General features: G+C 40.0%; 1 protein-coding gene across 1 annotated transcript; it reads right to left on the reverse strand.

Moving 5' to 3' along the window:
* Nucleotides 1-1,627: 1,627 nt before the first annotated feature.
* On the reverse strand, nucleotides 1,628-11,478 carry LOC104532013 (transcription factor 12-like; the record flags this gene model as incomplete). The annotated part of the gene is given in 8 exon segments (XM_029087249.1): nucleotides 1,628-3,715; nucleotides 3,717-3,853; nucleotides 3,856-3,948; nucleotides 5,628-5,712; nucleotides 5,714-5,781; nucleotides 9,071-9,303; nucleotides 10,360-10,531; nucleotides 11,364-11,478. Coding segments are annotated over 8 exon segments (975 nt in total), but the record flags the coding sequence as incomplete, so codon positions are not given.
* Between the last annotated feature and the right edge of the window lie 573 nt (nucleotides 11,479-12,051).

Below are 12,051 nucleotides of genomic sequence, written 5' to 3' on the forward strand. Positions count from 1 at the left end.
CTGGTTATGGAGCAAACAGTTGCCTATTTGGTGTCTTTCCAACAAACACACAAACTAGGGCTAGTGATTAATTCTGCTTCTGTGACAAGCTGATGCTTCTGATACTGTTCATGTCTGCTCGTTTATGGGTGCTGGGCAGTAAAATGCAGCATGATACTCTGCTCCTCAGACATCTTGTTCTACAGATGAGTTTATAACCTCCTGTTTGGAGAGCTTATTTTTATGATTGCTGCAGACTCATTCATGTTCATCAAATTTCTTTAGGTGTATTTGAATAGAAAAGACTAACCTTCTAAATTCCACCCGGATTTTTTCCTTTTTGCATCCTGGAGAGAGAGGATTTGCATTTAATACAACATTGTGTGTCAGAACTTCCATGAGCATAAGGAACCACTTAATTTACTTGTATATAAATAAGCAATCTAGCAAACTAGTAAATCAGACTGTTCTGGCATTTCCAAGAGTCCTCCTTAGCCATGAAAATACAGTGAAGGGGGCCAGAAAAAGCCTCAGCACGGAAGTAAGCGAGTAGGGCCAAAAATCCATGTTACCAAGTTAGCAAGACACTGTTGTGTTCATTTTGTACAAGAGTTTAATGTCATGTCCATTTACTTTGAATAATTTCCTAAGAACATGTGCTGGGGAAGGCACCGGGGCACCTCTGCCAAGACACACTTACATGGCTGCATCTCGCCTCCTGTACTTGGCCAGACCACATCAGGGATTTGCCTGTGGTGAAAGTGCCGGCATATTAGAAAAACCCGCTTGTATACGCACGCTGACAGTCTTTGACAAGGTGACCTGGATCTCAACACAATCATTGGCTTTTCTAAGGTGACAAAGGACAGTATCAGGAGTTGGAAACAGCCGTACACAGCAGCCGTGCTGACTGACATGCCACAGGCAGTTAAACATACCTATAAAGTATCTCCATTTGCTTTTGTCTTTCATGTGCTTTTCCCAGTGATATTTATTTAGAGAAGAGCTGAAAAATCTCAAGCTTCTACCAACTCTCTGCCTGTTACTTGAGGTTTTTGGCTTGAACAGTTGTGGACTAGGAACTGCATGAAGATTTCACCACTGTGTGTATGCCTTGGACACCATACACTTCCATTTTCTTTTGTTTCCACTCACAGGAAGAAAAATAGTAGAAAATGTGAAAATTTTGATGTCAAGCTCAAGCTACAGACTTCCACTCCCTCCCCTTTTTTCATAAAAGCTATGTAGATGCATCACTCAATTCAGAAGTAACTCAGAACCGAACTCCAGTGCGCAAAAGGGGCTTCGATCTTAGAAACCCATGTTAAGGTCAGGCAAAGTCAAGGAACAAGGTGTAGCAGGAGGCATCTGCCTGCGGGGTCGGCTTCTGCTCCCAGTTTGCTCTCTGCCTGCGCAATCCCCTTTCTGCGCAGCAGCAAGCGCAGGCTGGGGGCTGCTCCTCCCCTGCTCGCTGGGTTTCTGCATTGCCTTCACAGGGAGTAGCAACCCCGCTTCTCGTGCCTGCACCTTCTGCTGTGCACACTGAGAAGGCACGGCAGGCTTTACTGGGATAAAGGCGGAGGCTGTTTTTGCCGGTGTGTTTCAAGCAACACGTTACCTATGAGGAGAAATTTAAAAAACTCACTGATTTACCATGTTAAAAAAAGATGGCACATTTATTGCTACATAAATGTTATATACATAGTGTTTTCTGTTACATTGACAGAAATGTTTTTGAACTTCTTGCTGCTGGTTGGAAAGGTTTATCAGCAATACCTTGAAATTTGACACAGGGTACAAATCTGCAATAAACCAACAATGGAAACTGGAGAACAAGATGAGAAGCAATTCATCTCGGACAATTAGCTCTTACAATACTCCATAGGTACTACACGGTATGCTAGAACCCTACTATGGTCTTACAATGCTATTGTAAATTTCTGATATTAATGAACAGGTTATGGTAAATAACCCTACATTTTTACTACCTAATATAGTAAAATAAAGTAAGAAACTTTTTACTGAAAACTTTTTCGATTTCAAAAATCTAGAAAGAGTAATATTTAGAATTCAAGAAATTTTCTTACAAGATTATTGTATAAAAGACTAGCTACAGTGAAAAATAAGCCAAATGTTTTTTTCTTTCTATTTTATGAAGGAAAGCTTCTGGGCATACTGCAAAGTCTAATATAGCCAAAAAGACAACAAGCTTAGAAGGAAAAAGGCCAGGCAGTGGCACGTGATCACTTTCACACGTCATAAGCAACAAATTTGTTTAGCTGATAAACACTGAAATGAAGAACAAGGCCACAGATATAATCAGGTATTATTTGATGATATATGCAAATTAAAGCAATAGAAATGAGTCCACTAATTCCACAAACTGTTTTGTTAGGAACCATCCAAAACATGAGCTTAAATTCATTAGTTTATTTCAACAATCCATCTTTTGTTCTTCCAAATTAAATGACTTCATAAAAATTACTGGTTTGTTCCTGTCTTCTGTGTGAACCAATTGCCAGTGATGAAAGATGCCCTATACAAACAATAGCTCAGACAACCTTGGCTTCGGAAATTTCCTCCCATGGCCATTGCAGTGGAAGACAGTTTCCATGGAGGTTCAAAGGGGCTGTAACCATTCCAACGCATCTGTGACAAAGGAATACTTGGGGACACTGTTCTGGTGGAGAAACATTTAAAAGTTTAATGCTAAGATGGCTTGGGAGGGAGGGCATTTGCTTGCATTTCATTCTCACTGGTTTTTTTCTCCACTGACAAGCCATACCAAAATGACAAGATAATTAATGTATACAGTAAGGAAAAACTGGTGACCATTGCTCTTATATCCCATTACGTAAGGAAGCCCACCTTGCTGGTGGTTATATCATCACACTACCTGCCACGGTGAATTTAGGATTTTACTATTCACCATAATTACAGCCTGAAAAAAAATCTCCTTTGTATTTTAATGCATTTTGTGCTTACGTACAGCTAACACTTTACATGTACTATATGTAGTACTTACTGCTCGGAAAACAAAGCAACTCTAACAAAGTAGATTCTCCCCACCCAATTTACACTTCACGTTACAAGCTTTACTATGAAGCCTAGAAGCCTAAAAAGGTTTTGTTTATAATTAGGAAAAAAAAAAAAAAAAAAGGAAGAAAAAAAACATTTGAGGAAAGTCTGAGGGAAAATAAAAATCACTTTTTAAATCCAAGAAACGTTATGGTCACAGTATCGCTCCTGCCTGCAGCCTTCACGAGGCCTCTTACTGGCTTGAAGCACGGAGCTCCGTATGGAAGGGGCCCTATGACCATAACTGTCCAGATTACCAGAGACCAAAAAAGAACATTAAAAAAAAAAAGCTCTAAGAAGGAATAGTTTCCTATTGCATGGAAAACACTAGTCATATGGCAAAAGGAGAGGAAAGGACAACAAAAGACTTTTCCCTTCCTTTTTTAAGACACTAATAGGTATGCTGGGAATGCTACGGGTCGACGGTTGTCACTGCTTTGTTCTCTGAATGTGAACAGCTTTAGTAAATGCTGGCATCCAGCTGAAATTTTATCAGCTTTTAACATGTTAACTTTTCCCTTTATATGTAGACCTTTACAGTTCCATAACAATAAATAAAATTTGTAGTTACAATGCATTTGTCAATTCAGTTTAGGCACAAGGCAACTTCCACAATGAGTGGAGAGATCACAACAGTCTCTGATTGTGCAGAAGCGACACACTGCTTGCAACAGAATGATATGTTCAGAGCATTTCATGGGCTGAAATTCTATCTGAAGATCTCGTATCTTCAATTCTGATGCAGGTGTTGACCAGTAGCTTTGATCATAAGATTGCATTTGGGTTTCTTGCTTCAAGTGTTTTCTCCTGTCAGGTTTGTGTCTTCATATAATGTTAGTTGTCTGTGTCCTTGTGAAGAAAGGTCACCTTCTGTGTATCCTACCAATAATTCTGGAATTCTAGAAAGAGATTTGGGAGAAGGAAGGGGTATTAGGAAAAGAATTAATAAGAAGCATAACAGCAACACTAGATGACTAATTTAAACTCTATCTTATGGCATTTTCAGTCAGCTAAGTGCAAAAGAAAATCACACCGACAGGCATTGACGTCCTTCTTCCCAGAGATATCCATAACAAATACGAGATATGGAACAGTTTCCTCTCAGGAACATGCTATTTGGGCTCTCTGGATACGGGAGAAAGAATAATCCGCAAATCTCAGACCTTTGATTTGTGTTTGACTTTGTTCTCTAAAATAAGCAGGAGACGGTACCTAATTTAATGGCTGTTGCTGGAGGTACACGTTGGCCATATACCTCATGAGCCTGTACAGCCTTTTCACATCAGTGTTGCCCTTTAGTCATCTTACAAAGTCACTGCTGTTAAAAAGGCAAAGATGTACAGTAAAATTTTGGAAGTAGTTCCTTGTATTAACATGGCAAGAACAGACTATAAAGCCTGCTGTAAATCAAGAATTATCTGACAATTTGGAAGTAGCCTATTGCTCTGGTATGAAATAAAACAAATTAAACAAACTCAAAGCACCTTGTTTTCTTACAAAGAAAATCCATTTCATTTATGAAGAAGGAAGCTGCCTGTAAGGGACAGGGGGAAAGTGCTAACTGGAACAGGGCTTGGTTTAACTGCCATACTGCTGCTCTCTAAGGCCCCTGGGGAATAATACATTGCCATGGGATGTGTTCTGGCAAGATGGATGCCTTTACCTTAAGCTAGAATAGAAGCAAACAGTCTATATACACAACAGCAACAGACCTGCCCAAACATACGATTTAGTAAAGTTTCAGATTAAAGTAAGGGCATTGAACCCAATCTCTTACTCTTTTTGAAAGTGGCAACAGTTCTATTTTGAAAGATACAGAATACCTAGATTTTTTTTCTTCTCAAAATCAAGTTTTTCCCATTATTTAAAAAACCCACCCACCAACAACACGTAATAAACCCAAAAAGACTAATATTCCTGTAAGGCCTCCCCCGTCAGCACGTTTTAAACGAACTATTACATACTGGGGCTTTTGGCAACACTGACTTTATCTTGCAAAGCTGAAAACCTTACTTTTTAAATCTCAACTATCTCCACTAATACAGCTTATGAATTAAGATAGTTTGCAATCTCTGTCGGGCAAATGATATGAGCTAGAATGACTGGCCTTAAGCCAGACAGCAAATCTCTTTGAGATGAGAAGTCTCTCTAACTGGTTGTATCAGCACTAGGAAACAATACATGGATTTTTAAACAAACTAATGTGATATTCAGACCATTTAAAGATGTATAATTCATTTCTATTATGCTTGGCTTATCTAGCAAGCTGTTAACTATTCCTCTGATGTCATGCCAAGAAGGCCACCTGAGCCAAGAGATGTAGCACTGGCAACAACGCATGGAAATGGAGAGACTTTAATGACAATTTCTTGGGGGTTTGTTTTATTCTAAAACTAAACAAATCTGCATGCTTTTGCGTATGCTCAGAGATATGAAAGTACTTAGCAGCATAAAGGAGCTTGGTGCCAGCGGCAGCTGAGTAACTAGGAATAAACATATGTAGATCTCCCAAATTTGAGCCAATCAAAAGCAACACGAGCCATTCATTCCCCTCTGGAGAAGAGACGTACCTGGCTGGTGTTCACATATGACCCATAGGGTTGGTAGTTTCACTCAGGCCAGGGTGGCTTCCTGGGTGTGGTGTTGGCGGCTCTGCCGATACGGCAGAAACTTTTTCTTCTTCCCTTCTCTTAAGGCAGGCTGCTTTAGGGTTTAGGTTTCGTTCTGCAACAGAAAAGCAATTCTTAACATCCCAGACGCTGATACCAAGGGGAATAGAGATACATTAACCACTGCAGTAAAAATAGCTACATTGCTTCCCTCTACTACTTACCTCCCTGTGTTAGAATGTAGGTGTCTAAAACTGCAGACGAGCACTACTGAAAATCCTACCAGGCACCTCCTAATCTGGCATTTAAAAAAAAAACAAAACAAACCAAAGAAAAAAAAAAAGCCACCCAACTTTACTAGGTGCCTACATACACCTTCAAAACGCTTTTAAAAACTGCCTCCCTCGTCAGCAGAAGTTGCTAAAGTGCAAAATGAGAATTGTCTGTAATTTACAACATAATAAAACGGAGATTTCTGTGTTTTGGTGCTATGTGGAAGTCATACCAACTCTACTGCCATCGCACTAGTTCTAGCAACATTACTGCTTCTTCACCTCAAGTATGAGCCTGCTGTTAGGGGAGGTAGAATGTCCTGAGTTGATGGTTCTCTTCATACCCTCAAGTCTGTGAGATCATCTTGTGCCCATCTCAGTTAAATCGAAAGAATATGTCGAGAGTCACCCAGAGCCAAAGGACTGGGTTTTGTAAACCCTATTTCCTCTCACATTACAATGGCCAGTTGTGGACTAGCTATCAAGATACTGCCATCAGTGTGTTTCCAGCTTCAATAGATGTAGGTTTGCAGCTAGTTTCCAAATAATGACAGTTTCTAAAAGTCAACTGTTTCTGTTATTCAAAATGGCTTTTCACAAGTCAAAATATAAGAGATGTAAATCGCAATGGCCAGAAAGACACACAAAAGCTATGGAACAGATTCTACCAGATGCTACCAATTCTACAGGGCACATTAAATTTAATCAATGTTTTGAGGCATTTTTCTAGCTGCCAGTGAATTCTGGTTCGCAGTTTAAGATTGCAGATACAATTTTAACTGCAAGGAGACTGCCAAAATGGAACAGACAGCACAAGTCCTTCTCTCGCGCTGCACAGGTGCCCCTCTAGTAACTGCTGTTTGCTGACCCCCGTGCGTTTTACAAGGGGTAGAATCCAGCTAATCTGTCAGAGGTAATTTCAGACAGGTTCGTTAATTCTGCTTTCACCCAAGTCATTATCACCAGCCTCCTACTGCACGTCCTAAGGATCAGCACTCCCAAGAGTCTACTGGAAAAAAAAGCCTGCTAACTTTTTTTTTTAAATCAGTTTTCTTTATTTAAACGTTGCTTGCCTTTAAGTTTTAGAGACGATTTAATTATGTAGAAATTTTGAAAGGAAGTTAATTTACAGTGATTTTAGGAAACAGAGAGAAAAATGCAGTTAGAGCTTAAAATCTGAAATGTTTAGTTTTGAATAGCACCAATCACAAAATGAGAAGCTTCATTACCAGCAGAGAGAGGAAACTGTTTATGCAATTATATAATGCACTGGTGAAAGCTCCTCTGGGTGCCACACAAAGCTCTGGTCACTTGCTTTCAGGAACAGGTGCAAAGGAAGATGGGTGAGATAAAATGGGGAGCACAGCCTCGCCCTGGCAAGAGGCACAGTGTGCGTGCAATAGGCTTCCTCAAACACACGGAAAGCAGAAGGTGAGATATGAATGTGAGGAAGGAAAAGATCTCAACTCACACTGCCTGTAAAATAGCTCCAATTTAACTTGAGTACGTTTAGAAAAAAGATTTCTACCAGAGACACAAGGTTTAGCAGCAACCTCTGACCAAGGCAAAAGTGACTTTATTAATTTTCACACAGAGCTTTCTGTGGCTTGTACAGAATCTGTGAGAGCAGGCAGATGGGCTTGATGGGTTTTAAACATTAAAAACCACACTCAATTAACGTTATTCTGACTGCTTCATAATATTCAACCTTATCTTCCAGACTATGGCAAACATTTTTAGACCAAAACAATTCCCAAGATCAAAGTCTCAGAGATGCTAAAATAGGGCTTTACCATGGCACTAGTTGGTGTCCCACCTGCAGAGTAACTAGATGCTCTATACGCCCTGGAAGAACTGACGGGAGACAGACAGTGTGTTTCTTTAGTAAAAACTGGGGCAGTAAAACTCTGCCTGAAAACACAGCAGCTTATCCTCACCACAAAGTACATAAGCTTGTGCTCCCTTACTCACTTGGTCACTTCCAAGCAATTTTAAACAACTGCTTTGATCGCCTGTGCAAAACGCAAGCAACAAATTAGGAAATGGAAGTAAAACCAAGGTACACAAAAATAGAGCACTGACATCATTTAGTGACATCAGTGATTCAAAGATGTAGCGCATTAATATGACCACTGACATCATCCACATCTGAATGACTTTTCCAGTCACTTGATGCCCTTCCATCAGTGAGGCACCAAGGAAGGTGGTTACGCACTGGTCCAAAACTGCCAAACACGAGGATGCTCACCCATTTTAGTGCCAGCTACACAGAACAGACTAGACTAGATTGGTTGGAAGGGACCTACAACCATCACCTCGTCCAACTGCGTGGACAGCTCAGGGCTGGCCAAAAGTTAAAGCAAGGTGCCTCAGAACTTTAATGTGCCTTTTGACACAAGTTTAAAGGAAGACTAGAAGTCAACTGTAGCTTCACCAACACACGAGAACAGAACAGTTGAAGAAGTAAATATGATTCCTAGAACTAAGGAGTACCCGAGAGAGCGATGAACTAAACACAATTCCTAGGAGAGTGAACTGCAGAAAGAATTCTTCCTTCTGCACCTACCATTAGGCCTATTCTTTCTTTTCTGGAAAAATTTAAATGAATTGGGGAAAGTAAATACATACAAACCCAGCCCTGATTCAATTAAAGTAGTAGCAGGTTTCCTCCCTCCTTCCCAGTCTATGTTTAATGCAAACTTAAGTAAACACAGTTAAATTAACTGCATTTTAATATTTCAATTATGTGGGGTTCATCTTAAAATAGATCTCTTATTTTTGCTAAAGCTTCTGTACTACTAAATAAGTGCTTGGTACAATTTAAAGCAAGATGTGTCAGTATTTTGATTAATCAATTTACCCTGAAAACACAGGCAAAGAGATGGCTAATTGCACAGGAAAAAAACCCGGAAAGATCAAAGTATAAAGCTAATACCCTCCTTCTCCAACACCCTCTTTTTTAAAAATAAAAGTATTTCTTTGCTTTCCCTGAAGAACTCTGACATCGTTACAGAACAGCAAACCTACTTTTAGTAACTTGTGCATCTAGCGATGTGGATTTCAAGAGACCGACGCCATTCCACGAACAAAGCTACCATGCAAACTGCCACAGCACAGGGACGGGCTACTAACCTCTCACTTGCTGCTCTAGACTGAGGATGACTGCCACAGCCTGGTGAAGAATAAGCAGTTTCGTCTGGGGTTTTTCACTCTTCAGATGAAGCTGACACATACGGCCAAGTTCTTTAAATGCCTCATTAATATCTCGTACACGCAAACGCTCTCTAGCGTTATTTGCCATTCTCCTTTCCTTTTCTCTTTCTATTTTCTGCTCTGGGTTTAAATCCTCATCTTCATTAGTACTGCTGCAAGAAAGTATAAATAAAAGCATACTGAAATATCACTGGTATTTCAAACAAGTGATCCTGCTGCTGGTTCAAAATTTTCAGTTGATGAAATTAAACTTGTTCCCACTTCATCTATTTCATAAGTTCATTTAGATAACTAAGAAAAGGTTAGATGTCAATGCTTAAGTATTCAAGGTAATTCTTGCTGTTCCTGCCTTTTCCTGCAAACAAATATTAAATGTTTTCTGCCCAAAGCATACCTGCAAAATATTGTCTACAGATGGTAAACAGCTCTAGGAAGAGGAGTGGCAACACGCTGCCCCTTGAAGCAGAGGATGTACCCAAACTACCACTTCACTCCATTACTGACAAATGTTCAGATAGTGAAGGGAACTCACCCACCTTGTTGGGTGAAGAATTAAATCATTTTCAACAAATAGTTTTTGCTACTTTCCAATATATCAGCTTATACAAAAAGGTATTCAAGTAATTTTCAATTTAATGTGCTTACTAAAGTTTTAAGTTTGTCAATGACCTTCCTGGTCTTTCTCCTAACACCCACTGTAGAGCTATGCAGTTACATTTAGAATTCTTGTATCACCTCAAATGATTATATTAAGTTGTACAGCCTTTTTTTTTTTTTAAATATAGGACTGTCCAACTAAGTCTAAAACTGTGCAAAACCTCTGCTCTATCAGAATACACTAAAATGCCTTTAGCCATGTGATGGTAGAGACTCCGCTGCCTGTGGTGGCAAAATTCTGATTGTTTACTATTATTTCAAATTTTGCCACTGGTGTCAGGCCTATCAAGCAGATCCAGAAGCATTTTACCTGGTGTCAACTCCAGGTTTTTTGTTTGTGGCTTTAAAAAGGATCTTTGTCTACTGGATTCACCCCAGCCTCCGGACTATCAGGCTGCTGCTCTCCATCACTACTGGCTCACATTTAGAAGCACGGCCCTGGCCCAGGTACCAAGTATCACAAAGTTCTAAAGAAATTTATCAAACTTAAGCACAACGTGCTACAGAGCATTAACAAAGAACGAATTCTCTAGGTCATGTTAGCAACCCACCTTGTTCTGCCCCTAGATGAGACCTTGATATCCTTCTGGGAGGACTCATCATCTGATTTCATGTCATCCGATGAGGGGGGTTCATGTATATTTTCATCCTTCTCCTTATGTTCAGACTTGATTTCTGTTGGACCTATAGCCACAGACTGGCTCTGTAAGCCACCTGACAATGCTGCAAGCAACCAGAGATCAGTGTGAGTATCACAGAAGTGAAACATGTCAGAGAATTTCAAGCAGATACTGTGGATGGGAGGCCAGAGCTGAGCAGAAGTCTGGGAAGACAACAGGAGGAACTACGTTCTGGCAACAGAAACAAGAGAACTCCGGTAACACTGCTGTACTTGGACATGGGTCATGGGTTGTAAAGGGATCATAATCCACAGAGTAGCTTATCAGTAACAGCTTAATCTAAGAAAGACACTGTTAAAGACAAAAGGACATTTAGCAAAGTGAGGGAACTTGCACCTCATGCCTGGGCTGCAAATCTAGGGACAGAGCTAGACACGGGGGATCGGGCTTGGGCCAAATGTGCAACACACACATCCCTAAATGGTGCAAGCATGCTAACAAATAAGCTGACTTCTGTCTTCTATGGCTTACTTCTTTAGGCTAAAAACTGAGGGAACTGTAAACACTTGTGTGGAATGACTTCCTTTTTCCAGCTGGACTGAAATCTGGCCTCAGCTCACTCTGCAGCCCCCCTGGCTGATTTGGAAATGGCTGCAGTACTGCAAAGGGCATTATGGCTCCTTAAGCCGGAAGAATGCAGCTGTAATGCTGAAACCACACTGGGACACTGGGACATGTCTGACACAGGGATGCCCCCAAAACTGTTGCAGGAATCCCTAGCAGTGGTGGTTTATAGGATTTATAGTTAATTTTTCTTTCTCAACATTATCTATGTCTCTATCCCCTGTGCTGATGCAAGTTTACAAAGATCTGCAGCCTATCGGCTCTGGATTTTTGTGGACTTTGTTTGGCATTTAATATTGCTGAAAAGTTACCTCTGTAGCTTTCTTGTGTTTTATGATTTAGTTCTGTGCTCTGAGCAGAAACTGTACTGGGCAGAACTGAATGGCTGCTGTTGAGGCTGACACTTTCTTCCCGATGAGTCCCAACCTAAAGCAAAGCAAAGCAAACATTTCTATTAAACATGTGATTCAAGGAAACAGTCCAAAAACAGAAGTTTAAAAGACTTGAAGCATTTCCTGGATTAGAGACCTGAATTAAAGTTCTAGCTCAGTAAAGGAAAGATTTAGTTGAAAGATGCTGTTACACTATACCACTCAATGACACCATACTGGATTAAGCTGTGTTTCAAGTAGTGACCAATACCTGTTTGGAAAAACGCAGCAACACAGGATTATTTTTTTTTTCCAATATTTTCCCATAAAACACTACAGAATTTTCTCCTCAATTTATACCTGAAGGGTATAAGATTTAATTGCCCTTCAGTTGCTTTAAACTAATACAACTATCAACTCTAGTACTTGTAACGTTTAAAGACAGTAATGGGGAATAATGGTCTTCACCTCATGTGAAAGGTGTGTATACTGCACTACACTCATGTATACAGATACATAGACACAAATATTCATAAAAAATATAAATAACATCTCATTTATCATCGGCTGAAGCAGGATTAAGAACGAACTAGGGCTAATATAAAAATATTATTTTATTCACTTTAAT

The sequence above is a fragment of the Antrostomus carolinensis genome, unplaced genomic scaffold, assembly GCF_000700745.2.
Source record: "Antrostomus carolinensis isolate BGI_N321 unplaced genomic scaffold, ASM70074v2 scaffold41521, whole genome shotgun sequence".
In the NCBI taxonomy this organism is placed as follows: Eukaryota; Metazoa; Chordata; class Aves; order Caprimulgiformes; family Caprimulgidae; genus Antrostomus; species Antrostomus carolinensis.